We start from the raw sequence: 24377 nt of genomic DNA, 5'->3' as shown, positions 1-24377 counted from the left end.
AAAAAAAATTCTGTTTTCAAGAAGTGATCGAGAAGGAAAGACAAATTGCAGGACAGTGAATGGTTATAAACAGGCTCTGTCTAATTAGGACAACATCAATATTCGATCGTAGCATATGTATTCAAGTCGCTACTTTTATTAAATCGATGTTTGTATGCGTTCCGGATTCTGTGGGGATGTCCGCAATAGAATAACTTCAACCTAACGAAATCGACACACCAGGATCACTCTTTTCTGGGCAGTATTAACTATTTGGTCGCAAGTTATCAGCCCACAAGAACCTAAGCTGTACTTGGTTACATGTCAGCGTTGCCTCATACGCACGCTTCCCTTTCGTAGGAGATAAGGTCTGTGATATATATTCCGACTATGGTTTTAGACAGAAGTAACCCTATAGTAAACCTCACCTGATTGCTGATAGAGCCTTCCTGCTTCGTATCTGAAAATATGTTAGTTAACAAAACTTTAATTTCTGCGAAGAGGACAATTGTTTGTTAATTATGACGCCATGGAATATTAGGACTTGACTGAAAACCTTTGTGTGGTTTTCTGTGACTGATTAATATATCATGTGAGAAAGAATAACAGATGAGTGGAACTACATACGAGTTATCAGTCGCTAACTGATACCCATACACATATTATGCTAAAACATAGGATTTTCTTATTTCATGTCTATTCTCGATTGTTACCGAACTAGCTCCTCTTCTGATTTTGATAGAAGCATGAACGGGCCCATTGCAATCTAGTCAATTTTTTGAAACAGATATTCTTTGCGACCGTGTATGTAGGATCAGCCTTCGACGTTTTAGCGTTCGCTTAATTCAGCATTGATCGATTCAAAAGAACGCACCGTACCACCGAAGCCTTTAAGTTAGTGTTAATGGAAACTGTTGATTTTAGCTCGTTCTCCTTTATGTTTACTTAACGACTAAAGTTTACAGAAACCAACCATTGCAGAAATATGACTGTGTTTATTAGCACGTGTTGGTCGTTTAGACAACGTTCGTCTCTGTCTTGAGGACTATCCTCCTTAAACGGCTTCTCCTGATGTTATTGTCTAGAAAACGTAATCGAGTATACCTTACCATATAGTAGCTCACGTAGAAACGTTGTTGCCTTAATTGGTATAAGTATGCCGCGTATATGTTGAGGTTGTATGTGGTATTTTAAGATCATCAATCATCACTACCGGAAATTATTAAAATTGATACGGCAAACTGACGAGCGACGTAACATTTTATAATTTATTATATGTTACGTTTACTTAGGCGCATCAAACCACATCGAAATGCCTTTTGGCCAATACCTCTTTTTCCTAAAACACCATTACGAAAAACTCTGTACTATAATGTTATTTTACGTGTAATTAGTTCACGAACGCATTATCTCCGTCATTGGTATTCAACCCGGATTGGAAATCAGCTCCTTACATCAGTTGCCAACGCCGCCGCTAAAGTTGTTTTTCTGCGCAAGCCAAAAAGCTATAATAAAAACAAATCATTTTTCTTGAACAAACCCATCTATTTTCTATGTCCTATCTGCCTAAGGCCCCGTTCACGGCCGGCAGTGATGAGTGTTATCGTGGCGAAATTCTGCAAAAGCATCCCAGTCCACTTCCGGACTTGTTTCTTTCGTCGTATAATCGGCGCATTACTGCCCACCTTGATCCGTTTACGGTAATTAATTCAGTTAGAGGAACTACGATTCATGCTGCGCTACACTGGACCGAGCAATCACTTCCACGAGCACCATTTGAAATCTCGTAGCGGCAGTGACAGCTCACCGTCAATCCGTGATGCCGAATGAATGCGCGCGTAAAATACTCAACCGTAACTTCCATCATGATCCGGGCGCGAAGGTTTGGCCGGCTTGTTTCCTCTTCAAAGATGAGCCGATCGCCCAGCCTCAATGCTATTACCTCTGTGCAGCGAGCATGATGTGAGTCTTCTGATACAATGATTGTCTTTCTGTGAGAAGAAGAACTGCGATGTGGCAGAGCAACAGGTCTTTTTCAGCTCGACACGCGCGACGCCGTCGCCTCTTGTGGTGTGTACCGTAGGGGAGAGTGACATCTCGAAGGGGGCAATCTAGCTACTAGTGTGATGATTAGCTGTTGACGTTCCTTGTGCGTTTAATGTAAAGCTTTGATTGTTTACATGGCTGATACTGCACACCCTATGGCATGTTTAGCAGATGTTAGAACAGGCTTCTGGCTATGGTTAATCGGGCATGGCGGGTAGTGGACCCTGCAATGGCGCGTATCGTCCGAAGAGTATTTAGTACAGCTTTTCCGTCGCCCTTGTTGGCCCTCCCAGTGTTACAAGTACGGTGATTGCTACTCAGGTGCTCAATATAGCAGACCGTTTCTTGCAGTACCGATCGGTCGCTGCGATGAGCGCACTTCTATTTTCTTCGTTTACTCCTTCCGCAAAGCACCGTATCCTGTCTATACCACAGGCGTTAGTAACGAAATGGGACGAATCAGCGAGCTTCGATAGCGAGAATCAGATGTTCTTGCCCGTACTGGGCTCTACATAGACTGCTGCTGCCGCCTCAAACACGCCACCTAGCGATACGACATCAACCATCACAGTGACGGTGAATCGGCTGGGGAAGATGGAAATCAAGAAATTGCGGCAGTTGCTGTTACCCCTCGCCTCGCGGTCACCCAGTGACTGAAAGAGCGGCTGCAACGGCAGCAGACCGCAGCCAATGCACAGAAGCTCCCCCCACAGCTGCCGCTCGCATGATTCGCCCGCGCACACTTCGTTACGTCAAGTATCGACAAACCGTTTGAGCTGAACGACTGGATAACTCGTAGTCAAGTGGTCGATTATCGTGGCGACCAGCGAAATAACGTTGGATAGTCAAAACGGCTGTGACGTCGGATCAATCCATTTGCGATGTCGTGTTGACATCGTATTTCACAGTAGGTTGTATTGGCGCTTTGAGCGTAACAGTCTCCTCCAGTCTGGCAACGAAGCATGGTTACATGTGGACGGGTGCGCGGATTTAAGGCTTTCGACAGGAACCAAAAGCTTTGATAGATGAAACCTGTGGGACTCTCAAAGTGAGCGTCGTTAGAGCGTCTCAAATCACTAAGCTGTAAAGGGGAATAAGCGCAATTATTTAGGGTGCATGTATGACATAGTGCAATTGGTTTCTAAGATACTGTGTTATTCTTCATAAGGTAGATAAAAGGTGACGGGGTACTGATCTGCTACTCTTTCGACTGTAGAGTGATCTGACTTCTGGTAGAACAAGGTGCATCCTTTCTCGGCTTTTTTCTTGCGGTGATAACACTCATTGGATTCACTCTCCTATTGTGAGTTACCCTTGCTCTCAGTTATCAGAGCTGCTATTATATCTCAAACAGAATGTTGATTAAAATGGACGCTAATCCGGAACCGCCGCCGCGACACAAACGCGGACGTAAGGCTTCTATGTTAGCGACACCCGCTGACGAAGCTCACTCGATTTCGTTAGAAAGCGCTTCGGACGATCCGCAGTCATTAACCGCCGTCATAACCTCATCACCGTCGTCATCAACGACTGGTATACCTAATCCTCCTCAAATGCAACCTCAAGACATACAGATTTCAATGCAGGTCCCTCCTCGACAGAGGAGGTTGTCAAGGCGCACGTCTAACCCCATCGACAGACGCCCAGTCGATCAAAATGACTTGCAGAAAGAATACTACGCGGCAACAGCTGCGGTTATAAGTACGGCTCGAGGGGACAACGCAGGATACCCGTTTAAGGATACCCCACATTCGATGATGCGGATTGCCTCCTCCGGCCATCACACAGCGAAGAATAATTTAGCAGCACATTCACAAGCGATAAACAATGGCTCGTCTCGAAGGCAAGTGACGTTTGTCGACGATGAGTTGGCAACTCAGGAAGGTCGTGCCGATGAAAATGGCCGGCCTTCGAGGACGGCACGGAGCACGAACAAGAGGGCCGGCGCAGGTGTACGAGGTAAGTTGACCTACGTGTGGACCCTTAGAGAAAGCAAATTTGCGAGAGCATATTGAACTAGGTGAAATTGGTACCTTTGTCTTTATACATGCTACTATTAATAGTAGTGCTAGCGAATTAATATTCAGTAACTAGTTAGCGCGGAATTTGTAGCAATGACCATATGTTTAACTTCTCACACAAAGTTAATGCCATATTAGCATCATATCGTTCATACCTAAATAAAATAGATCAATTAAAGTTTCTAATTTTTCAATTAAAATTCGATAAATCTTTTTTTTTTCTTATAAGAATATCAACTAAAAGCTCATCACGGATACAGATTGCTCTCTATTGAAATACGCCCCCATAGCTTTCTGATACTTCCTGAACGGTTTATTGTTTCCCCGACTGTTATCCCTTTCACTCGCGCTAGTTTGATAACATTGGTAATGCCGTCTATAAAGACAGATAGCGTTCATTGGGGACTCGATTTAATAAAAAAAAAAATAAAAAAAAAAGGCTCAAAATTAGGTAGTTACCGGTTTTGTTAATAGGCAAAGAGCTGCACATCGATTAAGTCTCTCTTGCGCCTGCTAGCCTTTTCTTTGGCCAGTAGTAGAAGTCTGCCGTTTGATCTTATGCTATTGATGTGCGGCCCAGCATAGCACCCATGACGACTTAACTTTCGGTTAGTTTTTAACAGTTAGACGTATTGGGCAGTAGCTTCTTTAACGCTACGGTAATGGAATCGTGTTCAGAATCAACGTATGACGATTTGAAAATGCAAATATGAGAGATTCAACAGTGGAATGGGCGGTGACAGAACTGCAACAGGGGCCTCGTGATGAGCCTGAGCGAGAAGGCTTCGTAAAAACTACGAAAATCCCAATAGAAGATCGTGCGCCTAAAATCGAGACTCAAAAAATCGTGACTAAAATGTTTATTTCATCATAGCTAAACTTCTGTTAAGGTCCAAGATTACCTAGGTTTAGGTACAGCGTGATTGAGATGTTCACCTATTTCAAACTGCAAAGAAAAACTTCCTTTTTTGAATTTCCTTCTCCAAACAGAATGACGACCCAAGTTATATCCTATTTTTTTGTATTTATATGTAAAAAAAAAATGTAAATATCTAATAAAAAAATATTTTTCGAGAATAAGAAAGAAACTGGCAAATGTTAGTGAGAGTCTTTGCAAAACTGCACAAGCCATCTTTACAGAAGGCTGTAAAGAAGTAAGCAATGCCGATGTAATTGGGATGAAATAATGTCTACATCAACTTGATTAATAGTTGAGACAATAGGAAGACTAGACTGGCAAAGAAGCTAGTACTGTAAGCTACTTTTCGCCAGGCACCCTCATATCCCTGTTTAAACATGAGAATCGTATTACGCTGTTGAGGAATAGCTAACAACAACATTAGAGGCCTGCATTGTTTAGACTTGGCACAACAACAAAGGAACTGCACCCGTACAAGTTAGCACATTAAAAAACGGGCATATCAGTGATATCAATACTTCAGGCTCTACGGTCCTCGGCGCGGACCTTTATCTATCGCCAAAGCCTTATATAGAAAATATATTATATCTTTAACGGGAAACACGCTCTTTATTCGTTTTTAAGTATATGTTACGAAATAAAAAGAAGTTCTGAAGTGTATAATGGTAGAAAATTAGGGCCAACGTCGAACACGTTCGGTTTAATTGCTGAATGTTGCTAATGACAAGTAGCGAAGCCCCGCATTGATCTGTTTTTCCTGCTAAGCGCAAACACATCTATGCCGAAATATTCATGACGCTTTTTATTGATGTTATCAAAAGTCTTGTTGTACGATAGCTGACCATCTTTGTTTATCGCTTCCCGTTTCAAATTTTTGTCCCGTGATGACCAAGTGTTATATACTGTCGAAAACCTTTTTCGCTCTACAATGCAGTTGCGGTGATCGGTGCGTTCGTTCGTTCGTTCGTTCGTTCGTTCGTTCAAGTGATTTAAAATTTTTACCTGAATTCGAAAATCAAAGGAGGCTGCAACGAAAAAGAGATCTAAGACACCAAATTTTTTGACTGAGTCAAAATATGACGGACGCAACCCAGTTTGCTCCGCAGACGAGTGAATACCCCATAGCTAATAGATGCAGGCCCATCTAACAATGACTCCTTCTTAAAGACGGTTCTAAGCAATTTTCGTTGAACTCGAGAAGTCGCATGCGATCCGTCCTTTCGTTAGAATATTTCGGTTTTTATTTTGGCACACCACCCTTGAGCAGTGCTACAGGGTTCTCGGCTAACAGACCGTATCCGTCAGATATCCAATGAGAAGCTTAAAGAGAACATTTTTTGCCTTCATCTTTAGGATTTGTGAGAATCTAATAGTATATTTGGGCCGCTTCAACTCTAGATCGTACTCCGTTTATACGATAAACTTCAGTGAATAGATAATCAATGTGGACCTGAATTGTACTACATAGCGATCAACAGACATCGTTTTGAGAGATGGAGCTTTTTTTTGGTTAGAGCGCAAGCATTCACCCCGCTTTTGCACCCGAAATAGGTACTTCTATTCCAGGCATTATAGTAGCGAACGGGGTTAGAAGTTTCTCGGTTGCTTTGATTCGTCCCGGGTTGATTTTTACGAATTTCGCCGCGTACGTTATTATAGACGCAATGCTATCTTCTAGAATTACGTACTACTAATGACCAAACAGGCCGAGGCGTGTAGAATTTATGACACTTCGGTAGGACTCGCCCGATGTCACGTCAGTAATTGTGGCAGAGACAGAAAAGAGACCTATCGAATCCGGATTTAGCAAAAAAGAAAGCAGCATCAAAGAAAAAAATCATTAACGTATATCTAGATACCGCTTGGTCTCCATACATTTTCGATGTACATATTTCGATTTCGTTGATCTAATTATAGTAGTAATCTTCATGAGTATAATTTTTAGTCTTTGAATATTTCGAAGAGAACTATTCTCTAAACCAGATCGCACTCAACAATATTCTCTTTCTTTAAGCTCACTCCTGGCTTTCCGAAAAAGAAAGGAACAAAAAAAACAGGGCAAAAGAAGCCATATTGCGGTAGCATGACTGCTCTGCTGATTATCGGTGCCGGCAGTGACCGATATGGTTCTACACAGCTTCTTTATGTTACTACTATAGCGGTGAAAGTGACCCAAATCCCGTTGAGCGTCGAGTCTCGTCACGATTGATAACGAAAAGAGTTTAGTTTTGTGTTTAGGTTGCCATAGCTTACAATTAGCCAAGTTTGTAAAGAGGTAAATTCATCCAATTCAAATACTGACAGCCGCATGATTTTGGAAAAAAAAAATGCAATGAATTTATGAATAAAAGCCTAATAGAACGATTCTCATCACACCTTAGGACCTCCAGCAGGAGCGATATAGCAACAAACTTTTATCCCCCCCTCCCCCCCCCTTCTCTGACATAAGATATCCAATAGCGCTAACGTTAACCTGTAAAATACACAGCGGTATTTAAACAACACTTTCAGACTTCGTCATGGCCATGCGCACATCGATGTCTAGTGGGAAAAATCAATTGTAAATTTTCGTTTATCCTGCCATAACTGGCGAAGGCTGGCTCTGCTTTCAGCCGACAGGTGGCGCCGCCGCCGCCGCCGAGTATCGCAAACGACCTATGTCCGTGGGCACGGCACGACAATCGTCTATTCTCTACATTAGCATATCGGCCAGCGCTTGTTTTTCTCAATGATAGGGAGAAATTTTCGCCACTTTCACTCCCGCCAAGTACATACTCACGCTTACACAGACACACATGCATTGATCTGTATGTGCGTATACGAGTGCTACAGCTGCGCTGGTGCCCCGAGCAGATTCACAATTGCTCTTCGTTTGACCATCAGGAACAAGCTGGCGGCAGCGGGGCTCATTTAGCGTCCTTTCGCGTTTGTTCGTTTCGGATATCGAAAGACTGCAGTCGTCGCTCATCGCTTGGTCGATCGGACTTCAGTTTCTTGAACTTCAGCGTCGATCGCTTGTTACTGCTGCTATTGATATTTCATTTTACTGTTATTCTCTCTAACGCGACCGTTCTTACCATTACTACTATGGCTGCTGCTGCTGATGTTACCATTTCAACTATCTGTAACGGGCAGCGTGCAGCGTCAAAGTCCAGTCAGCAGCAGGACGAAGACAAAGCTGTTCTATTGCCACGTTGCGCTCTGACTTTCGTTACTGCTGGCTTCGGTGACGAGATTTCTCTTGGCTGGGGTATTCTCTATCTGAATTCAATGTACGACTTTGCCCTGGCGGATGGATGGATCGCTCGCTCGCTGGCGGCTGCTGCTGCTGAATAGCGAGTCGCTGATCGCTTGATTAGTTATTTGCTTTGCGGCTCCTTGCCTCGTTGCCCATCCTCACTGTAGCAATGCAGCGTCACTCCGTCCGGATTTGTCCTGTTGGCCGAGTGTGCGTGCCTGACTGCGCAGGATGGTCTCAGCGTCAGTCTGTGTATGTGTGCGTACGTGCATACGTATGTACACATTGATTATGCGGGAGGAACGGAATCGGACAGCATATTCGAACGAATTCTGCTTGTTTTTTCTTCATTTCATCTTTTCGCTCGTGCGCTTCCTGGACTCGGGACTTCCTTCTCTCTACTAGGATCGTCAGACGACGTTCACCCGTTGAAGTGATGCTCGGAAGAAGTATACGTTTCCATACACTCATCGATCGTGTCTCCCATTATTGACTAGCTAGCGGTAAAAACGAAAGAAACAAGCGAGCCAATGTCTATGCATGACTACCCTGCAATATAATTAGTACGCGCCGTTTATGCTCGCTGACATTCGTTTTTTGGCTTGTCTTTCTCCATATTGATCATCCACTGTACTCTGGTCATATCGCTCTTAAACGGGACCTCTAACTGAAACGACATAATATGATGATGTTTTATATTCGGCTGTGGCATGAGTCCTGCTCATTTCAGGCTTAAGGATGCCTTAATAGGAATAGCCAGTTTGACTAACACGGTATAGCATAATTTCTCCTAAATAGTATTCATAGCTATTTTATCGACGCTCGAACAGGCAAAATCTGACAAGGATTCGTCAAAGTTAACAGCGGCACACTGTAATTCAACGGCTACGAACGATCGATCGATTTTACTGCGCCTTTTACTGCCAGTCCTAAGCATTTGACCCCTGAATAAATTATATTTATTATGGGAATGCAATACTATTCTAATAGTACTGTTCAGTTGCTAGGTCGGGCAACAATATTATTATTATTATCAAGGCTTTGCTATAGCCACAGTGTCAACGGTTTATTGATAAAGCATGGTAGGGCGGCGGCGGCGGCGGCGGCGGGATGATCGACACGGACGAGGAATGGCATTCCACTGTACAATTAGATACCGCCTCTATCACGATCATACAACGATGATGATCATGCTGACGGCCAAAGCGTCTGCTTATCCAAGTCCAGCACACAGTAGTGCTATTTCTTTGAAGAGCTACAAAATGAAGTGGCCGTAATGGTAACAGTTGTCGTCGATAGCCGGATCTATAGACGGCTAGTTCCTAGAGGCAGCCAGAGAGGTGGCCACGCCTACGAGCCTAGGGCCAATCTGCCTGGTCCCGCCGCACTACACACAATTACGATTGAGGATATAATGCAAACAGTCACATTTATGCGTCCCTACTACTTGTTACAGATATTATATAGTATAATTACCACTATTATGAAAAAAATCCAATGCAGTCAACAAAGGCATAGACTAGTACCGATGCGATATTTACACGAATGCACTTTGACAACAACACGATCAGACGCCACGGAAAACAACTCAATTAGGCCCACGCTGTCAACAACAATTAACAACTCCGGTAAGGTGGATAACATTAGCGATATGAATGATCGACACCCCGGCCAATGGCCGGCATGCCTAGACACATTACACATATACGATGTGCTCGGATTTTTTGCATCGCGCAGACGACAGTATATATTACGAGTTCTAATAAATTATTGTGTAAGTACGGCATTAAATTTTACGCGATACAAACTGCGTGTAAATGATACCAGTAGGTCATCGTGCTGTACGTCAGATTGCACGCTGTTGCGTCTGTACTTCGCGCGACTAAATCACGAAAGTGCCAGCTTAACACTTTACCCCAATGCGACTATAAATAGCGTAATGATCGGTCAATTTTACATGAGCGCTGGTTCAACGAAAACGGTCGGCAGACGTCTGTCAGCCGCTATTTTTCCTTCTCAATATGCTCTGTACGTTGACAACTTTGATACCTCTTTGCCAGGTCTCGATTCCGACTTTCTAGGCAGAGGAGTTTTTAGCTCGCCTATTATGCACGGTACAACAATATCGATATAGCAGGGGTCCGTTCATTGGCAGCGAGTTTCATTTTGCCCGTCAAAGTGACATATGCGTTTATGAAAAAGAATTCTTTTCTTCCACCTAACATACGTTCAGAACATGTGGCAGTTGCATGGCCACGCTATGCTCTTCAAATCTCCTTGGCGAACGTTTTCCGCTCACTCACGGAGTCTCAGACTGCGCATCGAACGGCAATCAAAAGACCGACAAAAGCTACTGCCTCGATACATCGCCGCTAGCTCTGTATATGAGTATTCCACATCGAAATCATCTTCATGACTTGCGTTTCGACACGTTGTTACGAGATACGGTGACTCTCGCGTCGGGCGTCACTGAATGACGACCTCAGCTAAGTGATTTCAGCGTTCAATAACATTCTATTCAACCGAAAATGATTCAAACGCAAAACGAGTGTTTACGTTCGGTACTGCAGGCCATTGTTTTAAGCGGATGACTCGCAACACAAATTACGGTGGCTGACGTCAGTTGTCCACGTCCTGTTTCGAGCCCGGGCCACCATGTGTCCGAAAGCAAACGCGTCCACATTGCGCTTTCGCGAATACGCTCGCTTTATTAACAGATTGAAGGTCATATTAGATAATTCTACCTTTTTGAATGATTTCGAAGAAGCATACAAAACCGATCTCAGTTATCTTTCTGCTATCGCTGGTGGGGGGGGGGGGGGGTCGAGATGCGATCCAAGCGCGTTCATGTTACTATGTTACGCGCTTCGGTCAAATGTATAAGAATTTCGTTCGTTCTTAGAGGTTTACTGGGCCTGGCATCACACTATGACCACGCTTCGTCTATAAACACTGTCGGCCGTAACTCGTACGACAATGAGATGCTAACTAGTATCAGCTATTGGAACGTAATTGAACTCTATGTATTGAATATACGAAGAGTTGAAATGAACAGTTGAAACTATACTGTTAGAGCGGCCGTTAGCACGGCGTGAGCAGGGGCTCCATATGGTAGCAATGTGGATCTTCCCTATGTTTTCTGTCGTTCGGTTAGAAATACGGCAACCTTGTTCGTTTTGCTATGAAAACGATCGCAGCATTCCGCCATATTCAGTAGTAAGGAAATGTTAAACTAAGCGTTGTTACTCGCTAGCTGATGTATCATCATCGTCATCATTGAAATTTACTAGCTGGATAAAATCCCACCGGCATCAAGAAACGTACCAGCTACAGAGTGGCCTATACCATTGTATAAACTATCGTAATACAAACGATTATTTTGTTAGACACGTGTTGGTGAACGACCACCGTGACCATCAACACGTATTCGTGATGAGGACATATTTTCTAACACTCCGAAGATGTATTTGTATGCCCCCTCAGAAGTTATTACATTTTGCGAAGAAGAAAAAGAAGAAAGACCTGATCGAAGGGCCAGCGTAAGGTACGCTATAGGCTGACATATAGATATCGTAATGTAAATACGAATAGCAACACTGAACGAGGTTAGGGGGACGGCAGAAGCCGGATTTTGCACCACTAGGCAGTGATGTTGTGCAAAACGGTGTGACCTAAATCGGGACTATTTTGGCCGAGAAGAAGGTCGAATATAGACTCGAGTGGAATTTTCCATATCATTTTGTTTCATATCGTTTAAATCTATATAACGAGTGGGGTTCTAGTTGTAAACTACTCCAATAGCATTATATTATATTACGAACGCATTCAGAGTAACAAGGGTCCGCTCAATTTATCTGAACGCTATTTCCTAAATTCGTATGTAAAAGTAATCAACCAACTGAAAGAAACACTGATAATACAACACGTCTCTTAACATGTAGAAGCGCTACATTTTGATGTTAAAATTTCCTAAGTGGCTGTAGCGATAGTTAAGTGATGTTAGCCGCCATGGTTTACGGTAGATCCGATACGTAAGTAAGTTCCCAACGACTCCGCAATCGTATTACACTCCGATTGCAAATACAAAAAACGACATGCTATCTATTGGGAACTTTTTAATCGTCATCAAGTAGCGCAATTTACTGCAATTAACTCGCTAACACGCCATAGGCGGCGTGTGCCATCTCTCTTCGAATCCCCTATGTTTAGAGCTTTGATGCGGTTGCATATCACGCCAATGGTTATGGCCTGTTGAGGTTTGCCGCTGCTGGTACTCGCGCGCCAGAGGCGGCACGGGGCGGGTCGGATCCTAAAAGCGTCAGTGTCACGTCGACAGACGACACGATAAGCACGCGACAACGGTCGCGGCTGCAGAGCCGACGTCAAGTTTAATCAGTCATTACGTTCGTCTGACGTCGTAGTCCGTCAGGCGTGAAGTTGCTCTCGTCACCGATTGGCCCTAATCGAAACAGCTGCCGCCAAAGCGTTTTGCTAGCGAGTGGCGGGTAAACTTTTCAAACAACAAGAATAACGTCGGCTCCCTAGCTAATGACAGTTGTCAAGACAAGGACAATTAGAATAACAACGACAACAACAACAACGAAAGGTATGTCTGAGTGCCTCGGGCGTTCATTGACCCCTTTTATGGGAATTTACGCGATGAACGGTTCCGGTTGGCTGGCGAATCCCGTTATCTAAGGCACTCAGTGGTGACCCAGCAGTTTCGGGCTCCCGCCTTTATGATCACAAGTGAAGCAGCGGTAGCCTCTACTACTAGGACCGAATGCAAACAAGAGCTGCTCATATCAGCGCCTCAAGCAACAGGCAAACCCATATTGATCAAGGCATAAGGTTCAGGCCATTAGGGTTCGTACGGTCAGTTTCATAACAATTACGTTAGAGAGTGTTCCAAATCGCCTGAATCTATTATAGGAGAACAGGAAGCTCGAATGAAATGATTAGGCCATTAGAGCCGGGTCACTATACAGGCAAAACGACATTTTCGTTCATAAACCATATTATATGTCATATTTTACGTAGATGTAAAGTGTGCATACCGGCCTCACGAAGCAGTGTAGGAAGAAAAAAAACAAACAAAGTGAAATCAGTTGATTACAAAAATCTATCGTGATTGACCAAGAACAAAGATGATTATTAGTACTAACTACCACTATGTCGTACGTACACACGTGCATCTTGCATATCGGTATGTGTAGCACGCCAATTGAATCACTGCATACAACTGCGACAATGAAGTTTAAGTCTAAAGTATTTACCGTATGGATTCAGCATTTCACAACAGCTGTAGAGCTGCTATAGCCATAGGCGCTGACCCTGTCAGCGCCGACTCATTCTAAAAATCTGCTCATAGCTTCACGCATCGCCACCGACCACGCGTACGAGTCAATATACGTGCAAATACTAACGCAAATATACAGACCCACATACACCTTCATACATAGACAAGCACGTTGACTGGTGACTGATGAAGGCTGTATAATGACGAACGGGAACTTAACGTCTCGATGCCTCCGGGTGAAAGCATTAGCGATAAATAAAATGCTAGTGCCGTCACTGCTAACGGCGATTCGTCAAGCGAACGTCGATTGACATAGGCAACAACAGCGTGTTCGCTGTCGATCTACAGCGCCCCAGTGTGTTTTGCATCCGCGTGGCGACTTTTCCATTGCTCGTCTGGAATTGCCGTTGGTCTTGTCCCCAGCTTTGCCCACCGTCTAATTTCCCAGCCCCTTCCAGCCCCCCGGGGTTATAGGGGTATTATTATCAGTACTGGTATTCTATAGTGGACCGTAGTGCAGATTGAACCTAGTACGACATAACGTTGAGGACTGATACAATCGAGGCCGCAATGGTGGTAACGGTGGCAGCAATAGCGGGCCGAATTACCACCTCAAGAAGCCCCATCGTTAATTTCATGGTCATCGCGGGCGAGTGGTAACTGACGGTTAGCTTCGACAACATAATCAACGTCAGTGACAACAACGGCTGACGTGGCGTAGAAAACGGGGATAGCTGCACGTCACCAGCCGGTGTCAGCAAGCCGATTACCATCTACGGAGTACGTCGTAGGCAAAAACAGACGAAGAAGGCGCCGCCTGTTGGTGCCTTCTTTGTCTGTTCGCTGCTATTCTATATCTGTAGTGGTAGTATCACCGCCGTTTCAATATGAGAAAAAAGCATGCACAGTTGTGTCGACGATTATTGCAATATGATTATAATAGCTTTGACGTAATTATAATTACTTTGATATTTCGTTTCGGAAGGAGCTCCATAGGAGCTAAGCGCTATCGATGGAAAGGAGAAAAATGAAAAACAATATGACCAAACGATAGCTGCACTTGTTTTTTTTTTTTTGTTTTCCTGCCGGCAAAAAACCTGTTTTTGCTGTTTACTGCATATCTATTTAGTGTAATGTGTGTGGTACTTTCGTGCAGCGGATTCGAATCAATTTCTCGGTATATTTCAACTTGTGTATGTTTTCCAAATCCGTTGGATACCGTTGACAAGTGCAAGTAACATATCATCGTAATTAGCAATGAAAACACGTTAGAAGGTGATGTCCAAGCGAACAGGGACACTGCTGTTCGCTCATAAGAGCCATCATAATTTTGCCCTCATTTTTAGTTATATATAACTACTAATTACGGAGTTACTGTTTGCAAATGTCCGCCGGCATCGGGGATATAAGCATTCGAAAGTTTGCAAATGTGGAGGATTTCCAAGCAAAAAAAAAACCCGTTTCAATACACGCTACTACCATAGTGGGACAACGATACTTGCCAAACTCAGCCCAACAATGCAGCGCAAGTCTGCTAGTGAGGTCCTAGAGCGTAAAAGCAATTAACACTATACTTTGTTCTTCATAGGAACGAGGTCGGATAGCTCGATTTTAGGCCACGTGTATTCTAGCTATAGCGTATCTTATTTGTGCCAAAGTGAGAATGATTTCACTGTTGGACGAGGGTACACGTGTATTTGTCTCCGATAGTGCTCAGCTTGAGAGTTTTACAAAGGGCAAGATGTCGTTCAATCACTCGGTTGGACAAAACACCACTTCGGCCGAAGCAGGAAACTTGGACGAAGGAAAACTTGAACGTTTCTTCAAGCGCGCTTTGCGTAACAGGGAATAGTTTTAAACAACGGAAATGTTATTTCAACGTTGTTCCGGCATCGAACATCTAATTATTGTTGTATTCAGTTGATACACATAACTGGGTATTTACAGTCCTCTTGTTGTCCATTGAATTCTATTGAGTACTAGCTGCCGTGAATGGAAGGCATGTCTACGCTGTAGATCAGTTGGTCGTTCGTCATTAAGATTGCGAGGCACTCCATACTTGACACCTTTATGAACTCAGGAATATTCAGAATCGTTAATATTGAAGCAGATCAAACCATCCTAAGCAACGATGACGGATCTTATCAGAAAACGAACGGCGGAAATACGTGTACATCGTGCACTAACTAGTCTCCCGGGTGAAGGCCACGAGCGGATCGAACAGCTTCCTAAATTAAAAACTGTTCGCCAAATTTTCAGGTTTGTATATTTTGTACTTGGATACTGACCGGCGCTACTGACCTGTGTAATTTACAAGTGTGAGTTTTTTCCTACGTATTTTACGTAGCTAAAAAAAAAAAGTTAATGATTAAAAGTTATTGCGCGGATCCATCGTCGTCCAAGTTCCACCGAACGCTAGCAGGTCGAGGCGTGAGTCAACAAAATTTTCACTTTTTCTCAGCGTCAATATCTGGCACCGGGGGTGTTTCATACGAAGATATTTAGAGACGAAGAGTCCAGCGTTTTTCAAATCGAACTTTTGCCATTTGCTGATTTTTTTTTCCTATGAAGAAGACGTAAACCTTGTGAATGTTCGATTGAATACATTCCACAAACATTTTCTAAGGTAATATTATGAATCTAATCACCTGCGAGAGCTCATTTCGGTACACGGATCACCGTGGCTAATGCCCAGTAGAACACATGGTATAGCTATCAATGAGAAAATCGCTGAAACAATGGCGGAATATAGCGTAGCCGTTGTCGTACTTGAAGATAAATCCTGCATGCGTTCGTAACTTGAAGCAAAAAGACAAATATACACATGACTGGTGTCTGCCTGGATCGTGCTATGCAATTTACGTAATCCATTACGGTAGTGGTAATAAAACTTATGTAAGTGCCAGCCTGGAGCAGGGCTTTTTTTTTTTTATTGAAAATAATCTATTCGCTCACTAAACGATTACGGACAGGGAAGGTCTTCTTGAGGCGCCTTTTGTATCGCATGCAATAACTGTCGTAGTGGTCATTTAAGCGATGATGGGTGGGAACAATATGTGCGAAGTCTTTAGTCCGTCTATTTTTTTTATTCGGAATCGAAAATTGATCGGGCTTATAACTCGACCCAGCTCGCAGTTCTTTATCTCCTATAGGAGCAATAGACGTACCACATTGGCTATATTTGATGTCATGTTATACTATAAATTGGCTACTCGGCAAATTTTTGCCTAATTTTTTCTTTTCCTATTTTGTTATCTGCCTCGACAAGAACTCATACGGGTATTTTTTCGTAATTTATTATTTTAATGGCCCATTACGTATATACACGATAATGTTAAGCGTGCACCGATAAAACTACTGCGCACAGGGCGGATGAGATTTAAGTTAAATATATTACTCAATCAAGATGTCCTACGAAGTTTAATAGACAACTAACCGATAATGGGCACCGAGTAATGAAAATCAAACAAGTAAGTGAACTATCGGTTAAACGACTTAGGTTCCTTATTCCTTTTTTTCAGTTCTACAGCTGAAGGTTATTGGGCGAAATGATGAACCCATTTAAATAATCAAGCATTAATACAAGCTAGATTTCTTGTTCAACTCATACAATTACGGCTCAGCGTTCTATTTTCAATTAAAAACCGATTTATTTAGTACCTCCTACAAACAAATACAGTTTTCCCGATGTCAATAAAAATCGTTCGAATACGATATAACCGATTTTACTCAAGTTTAATGCGTGTGAAATTTACTAGGCTTTTGAAATGTACCAACAAGAGAATAGTAAACACCATTACCGAATTTCAGTGATCTCCTACAGATCCATTCAGATGATGATGTATGAGTATGATCTACTCAAGTCTTCTATCAGTTTTTACAAAGCAAAACTGAATGTAATGATAATTTTTAGCATCGGACGTAGCACCCCTGTCGTAGCAGAACTCCGAGCTCTGAGGAAAAACTTGGCTCATAATGGTGATTTTGCTACTAATGGTATAGCACTGCTTTTGCGTGTTCTGTTTTTTAGATTTCGTCTTCCCTAGGGGACATACGCTTCCACACAAATCCAACGCGGTAGCACAATAACTGTTGTAGATAGGTAGATAATCTATCGAATTATCTATTATTGACGGTACGGAACGTCGCCAACTGATAGCGTCGCCGGCTGCATTTCCCGGCTAAAGCATCTCATTCTATTTTATCTAGATATATAGCTAGATAGAAGACCACAACCGTTTGGACGGATAGCGAAGAAAATCTTAAATACTGTATGTGCCCGTACCTTCTTTACCTTGCTTCTGTTTCCCGTTCCTGGGATCATTTCAGTCTTCGTCGTTACCGCCGCCATTTGGGCTATTTATTTAGGGGGAACGATGAAAGACAGCGAGAAAGTGAAAAATCACTGGAAGCCAACGGGAAGAATGTGACTTTCCTTCCAACCCAAGTATCCCCCGTCCCTTTGAAAAAGCCGACCACAAAATCAACTCGTATATGCAGCTAACAAACAACCAAGCCAGTCATACGTGAAAGTTCGCAGTGGTGCGTTGTGCAGGTGGCCCTGAAGTGCAATAGCGGCGGCGTCGTTAGTCACAAGCACTTCGTGAAGGAAAAAAGAAGCACAGCAATTCAATATCTCGACTATGGCCTAGTAGCACTTTTGCTGATGCGTGTGCTTCCAAAGCGGCGGCGGCGGCGGCGGCGCCGTCTTCGACGTTGTATAAAGACGAAATTGCTGTGTCCTATAGCAAAGGCCGACCAACAAGGAATCGACCCCCTGATCACTTTAGCTACACTCCCGTTTTCACCGTTCACCAATTGCGCCAAACCACACAGAGTCGAATACACACACAGATCGTTGTTGCTGCTGCTGTGGACGTTGTTGTTATTGCCCTGGTGGGTCGTGTTCAGCATCGTTGTCATTTTGTATTTATAAGGTAAACGTCTTCAGCGTCATAGCCGCTAGCAACACCAGTAGCAGCAGCATCCGCGTATCCATATTTTCATTTTATTGTCTGTGTGTCTATGGCATGCAAAAATAGCGAAAATGAAGTCAAGTCAATTAGCGTCAGAGGGTCGACTACTCAAGTATAAGCCGCTGGTCGGGTTTGCTAGCCAGTTCGGTTGTTTTGAGAAGGGGTTGCAGCATTCACACGTTTCGCGACGCTCGACGTCATTCGACAGTAAGAGCCAGATGGGTTAGGGGCGCTAGTGGTGCCTCACTATCGGTGACAACGTTTGCGGTCGACGACGTGAGCGAGGAAGAGAACAAATGATCAGGCAAGCAAGGTTTATATAGAGAAACACTACAGGGATACGATTTCGATACGATCAAAACCAGCACAGCTTCCAATATTGACCCTAAATGATAGAGAGGCCTAGTAAAGCTTAGCACTTCTTCGACAATATAGGGGAAAATAGGTAGGCGTTATGAGGTGACAATGAAACGCGGGTTATTATTTTTACATTCATGTATTCCATTGTAGGACCACGTAACAGCATTATATTGGCATTTTTGAGATCGTTCATAGTAGCTATTGGATTGAATGGACACTGGTTGATAAAAGCGATCTTCGTTATCGTCGTGCAGCGAAAAATAAGTGATTATAAGTACATAAATAAATGGATGGGCTGAGTGAGTTAACATATATAAATGACAGTCGATTTGGTTGCTAGAAAACATAGAGGGCGCGGAAGTAGGTGCAAAATTCAAAATGGCAGCACAGGGTGTCGTGCCTCTTTGGTGAAAATGGCAAAAGAGGGAGAGCGTGTAGTACCATAACGAGGACAAAACCACTTCGTTACTGATCTCAGCGTTATATATATCTATATAGTGTCGATATTCATAAAAACCAAATAGTGCGTTGTATTGTTTGTAGCTTTCCCTGAAAGCAAGCTCTGACTAGTAACAACAGCGAAAGACGTGAGGAACCTGCATTAACCTTAGGCTCATTGATAAAAAATAAATGTGAGGATTCCCAATATAAAATGCATGGTTTATTTCCCAAAGAAATCTACGAAGCAATCGCTTCGTTAACATTTTTCTTAAAAGGGAGCGCTTTAAATGATGCATAATTCAATTACTTAAATTCGATATGACGTGTAGTAGTAGGTAAGGTACTCAAAGATATTCTGTTCGGTGCAGAACGATCGGATCCGCAATGAGCGCAACCTATACTTTAGCTAAGTCTGTGACATGGGTTTTGTGGCAACAAACTTATTTAGTGCCCCCAAATCAACGACTGATTGTCAAGCTTTGAAGTTTTTGGAAGGTAAGTTATAAAGCTTCAAGTCGTTGACAATTGGTAAGACTATTAAGTTTTTATGTCATAGGGAAGTGCATAGTAGACTTTATTGTCTAAAGAAAGGGACCACATTAAGTTGTACAATTGAAGAATTGATCTAGATTTTTGGCAGAAATTGAGCCTTGGCCTTGGGTTTTCTAGGCCCTAGTCTCCCCTCTCCCTCTAAAGCTAGTTTTCCTAGTACCCTATACCTAGTAGGACTTATATAACTATTACCTGAAGGTCTTATGTTATCTGTGACTACTGTGATTGAAATTTCGGTACGCACGATCTTGTGTGATGGAAACGCCCATGATTAATTCTACGCCTGACTGATGAAGTTGCAATCGTTACGAATCTTGTCGGATATGTCCTGTTGCTTATCAGCGCACATGGGTCAATCTATGCAGACCCCCTGAAGAATACTTAGTTAAAACATTTCCACAAAGTGAAACTTCCCATTTAATGCTATTGGTTGATGAATCTTACCTCTGAAGTCATGGTGGCTGCTACACATTTCAAATTGCGTGTTTTTTTTCTATAAAATATTAAGCGAAAATACGAAAATCGATTTTTTATATGTAAAATCTTTTTGAAAAATTTTTGAAATTTATTGAAAAGATTCATGGACAAACGGCATGAGAATGGTGGGTATTTGATGGCAGTGGGAGACCTTATCAGATTGACTTAATTTCAATAAACCACGAACTTAAATGGCGATACAAACTGTAAGTATGTAGTCAGGGAGAAGCTTTCAGAGTCCCGGCCTCGATATTCAAATAATTAGCGTGTTAGCTCTAATCTACTATAAAATAATTGTTAATTATGAAATTGTGAGCAGTGAAACTTCGAATGAAACAGTCCAGTACTTGAAAAGGAAGATTATTTATTAAATACTATTAAATCATTATCCAGCTTCTTCACAATCACTTGCCCGCTCAATTCACGGTGTCTCGTTTATTTATAGATACTCATTATTATTTATGTTTCACAGAACACAGGCGTTCTTCAAGTGTTCCAGCGGCTGGATGCCGGGGAAACGTTCCTCGGCGCGGCCATTTAGCACCGGTAGTACTCGCTCCCCCACAGATATACCGACACTCCATCCTTTTGCTCCCGCCCGGAGCCATGGTTCCACCACCTATCGAGAGTCTTCTGTGCACATCTGCAGCTCCATTATCACTTCCGTATTGGCTTCAGCCTCCTGGATGCCGGTCGGGCGTCGCTAAGGCTCAAGGACCTCGAGGCTATACTCAGGTACATCCTTCACTGCCTTGTGCAGACTCATATAAGACCTGTGGTGAAGCTTTTACGTTAGTGAAAGTAATCTACTAGATTCCTGCAGGGGTTCGTACTTAGACGAGCCAACCAATATATAAACAACCCAAAGAGGAGTCCTTAAGAAACCAGTCTTCCAATAAAATGGCCCACGTATAGGACGGCATTTGAACAGCGATCCCCCATTCGACGAGTGAGATACAGTATCAAGTATTAGTAGATCAAACAACTGGCATGCGTTGAAAAATAAATGCATATATTGTCAGACTTCGCTATATACACAGCTTTATTATTTGAAGTGTGTAATAATCATATACCAATGGCTACTCATATGAACCTCAGTCTGCAGGTAAATAGATATCTACATAGGAAATTTTTTCATACGTAGCTTCTCATCAATGTCGAGTAAAAAGTAAAATGTAAACAGCGAAGACGTATCCGTACAACCCATTCATTCCACTACTAATATCCAACTTCTTCTATTTTATTTGGCCATTCTTCACCTTCATTATTTCATCCGCTTTTCCCTCGTTCGTTCGAAATTCGGCTCGTTTCCTATCGTCTGTTCATTCTCGCTGACCGAACAACAAAACCAATACATCGGATCCACCACTTACAGCAACAGCAGCAGCAGCAGCAGCAGCAGCAACAACAGCAAACGACGTTAGCATTAGCAAAGACCAAATCGTTGGTGGCGTCCGGCGGAGTTCGACCAGGGGCACTTGCCTCGGCAGCGTTGGGGCCACTAGCGACGGTTTCCGTCGCTACCGCACAGGGTCAGGCAAGCGCGCAAGGCGGGATTTCGGCGACAGGGGGTCAATTGCTGTTGCGGCCAGTTATCAAGACGACGATAGCCACGCCAACAGTAGCGGGCGCGTCAATGAATAGTTCTGGGTCCGTTGGCGGGAGTGGTGGGGGCTCGTTGTCATCAGGTTCGGGTCCTGATTCTGGCAGCGATTCGGATGCATCACAACCCCGAAACTCTCCACCGGCCGTGACAAAAAAGGTCAGTACGACTACTCTCTCGATAATGACTGACTTCGGTTACGATCCGTTATGCCGTAAAGATATTGCACGTTATTGCAATTTATGTACAAAAGGACGGATGCTATTGCAGTTTCCGTCGAACACTAGTAAATTTCCGGGCATTTTCATGAGACACATTTCACGCGTAGATATGTGTTTGTACGGCTTTATACGAAGGAAGTATGGCTACGTATAGTAACAGTTTATTTATATATGCAAGTGGCTTTGACTGTTGTTCGCCCCCTTTCGTGCCATACTTGCAGCGTGCTTCATGTCACCATTCAGATCCCACAGTTAACCCAGTTTTGAAACACTGAATTCCCTAACAAATGGAGTGTCTCAAAAATATACGATTTCAACTATCCGTGAGAGCTGTCTGGTCAGTATGGTATTATGCGTTGTCGTAAATTAGTGAATCGCTAGGAACAAATCCAATCTTCGAAACCCAGCTCTACACCCGGCCTACCTTACACAACCGTCGTATTCGTGTTTACGTAATGGATTAGTCAAACCTTGAAAAAAAAGACACACACACACACACACACACACACACACAATGTATTCCGATATTAATAACCTGTGCGTTCGACAGTCGCACGCGCTACGTTATAATTAATGAAGAACATCTTCAGTATCTGCTGAGGAAAATATCCAACGCTTCACGATGCACATCACCGGAGATATGATGTAAAATGGTTAAAGGCCGTTTTAAATATAATTATTACAGTAAATATTCTACGGCTGAGCATCTCGTTAAAATACATTTTCTTTGATCCAACGTATCAGTTTAGAACGCTTGTGGTTGAGCTAATACAGCCTGTCTCATTCAATAAAAATGAGGAATTTTAATGAACTCGTTGATTAGCTATCTATTCAGAGTTCTACATTTTGAACGCTTCCGTAGCAGAAGACCAAGCCGAAACGTACTATTGGTTTTTTCCGCAGTTTATAGAAGGCCGGGTATTTTACCGTTGATGATTAGCGTTGACCGGACGAGCCTTAGTAGACTATGACGTTCAAATATTGTACGTTTACTTAAATGAGTGAAGGTTCGTTTCCTTAAAAAAGAAAAACAGCTCCTTGATCATTTAGCCTGTTTGTTCCAACTTATTCGCAATAAGCGCAATCACTGTACCTTCGGAAATACTTCGCGACGAGAATAAAATTGATTGTCATCTAACAAATCCTATTACATTTTGTCCTTCTTACAGGTGGTTACGTTCAATTATCTAACGCAGGTTCAGCTCGTTGACATATAATTCAGCGACAGTTTATGTAAATTAGGAACTTGACTTGAAAGCAAAGGTACAATTTTCCGGAATCAAATTATTCCGCGAAAAGCAGTGTAAGCCGCCAGTGAAGGTATCCAGAATTCGTCGGGGACATTTCTTCGAAAAAATCGTATTTACGTCGAGGGCCCGTTGCGAGATGACGTTCGAATCAATCTTATTCAGTGTCGTCTAAAACACAGATGTGCAGCAGTAAAATATAGGCATAATTAGGTTTATATTGCATTGTTATTCCTAAAATGTAAATACATGTAGTTATAATAGCGGAATATTACTACATCGTTATGGCCTTTAGAAAATAAACGTTCAGTTATTTAAGGTGCTCTGCGTTCTGTTCTGTATGCATGTCTACGTGTTCGACCTCTATATAAAAAAGCAAATAGCGTATTTAAAAACTGATCACGTATTTTCTATAATCTTTACAGGGATAACGGGTTGGCCTTTTGTCTCTAGTTGTTGCTGTGGCCTGGGCTAGGCAGGCTATGGGTTAATGACATGTTCTCCGCTGTGCGTACATTGTGTAACGGTTGTTTGAGAGGTACCTTTTGGCCGAATGTGCGTATTCAATGTAAATGTCCAATTTAGTGCAACTGAGGCCTTAATTCGAGGCCTAAACTGCGCGGAGTTCCAAATCTGCCCAACCATGTTTCTGGATATCCTCTAAACAGCGTCAATAAAATTGCCTCCGTTAATACGACGAAATTGGTCAGATTTTTTTTTTTATTAATATTGCTTGATACACGTTTATACAGCGGGCTCGTATTTAGTCTGTTAGGAATCCAACACGTGCTTTTATATCGGCCAACTAGCCTTGCACCCGTCTGTTTGTGTAGTGTTTTAGGGCCATTTCGCTATAGTTTACGCTAATACACTTATTTGTGATTATTTTATTACGAACGCATGGCCTCCTCTTCAATGGATATTACGTTCATTTTACTCGGAACTTGACTTTTATTAACAATAGAGAGACTTGTACCGCGGGAAGGTTGGCGGTAATT

General features: G+C 42.8%; 1 protein-coding gene across 2 annotated transcripts; it reads left to right on the top strand.

Annotated features, from left to right (window-relative positions):
* The first annotated feature begins 1945 nt into the window (after positions 1–1945).
* On the top strand, positions 1946–24066 carry LOC111253191 (uncharacterized). Of its 2 annotated transcripts, XR_002674517.2 has the most exons (5): positions 1946–3984; positions 20781–21043; positions 21684–22070; positions 23302–23592; positions 23805–24065. XR_002674517.2 is itself a non-coding variant. In XM_022812267.2 (4 exons), exons 1-4 carry the CDS (start codon positions 3381–3383, stop codon positions 23347–23349), a joined length of 1302 nt encoding a protein of 433 aa, XP_022668002.1. In that variant the 5' UTR covers positions 1946–3380; the 3' UTR covers positions 23350–24066. The 2 variants fall into 2 exon arrangements, 1 of the variants encoding a protein (XP_022668002.1); XM_022812267.2 differs by having other exon boundaries at positions 23302–24066.
* The last annotated feature ends 311 nt before the right edge of the window (positions 24067–24377 follow it).

This window comes from Varroa destructor, unplaced genomic scaffold (genome assembly GCF_002443255.2).
Source record: "Varroa destructor unplaced genomic scaffold, Vdes_3.0 BEIS01000006.1, whole genome shotgun sequence".
Classification (NCBI taxonomy): Eukaryota; Metazoa; Arthropoda; class Arachnida; order Mesostigmata; family Varroidae; genus Varroa; species Varroa destructor.
The sequence above is the reverse complement of the archived record's forward strand: the minus strand, read 5'-3'. Positions and strand labels throughout refer to the sequence as shown.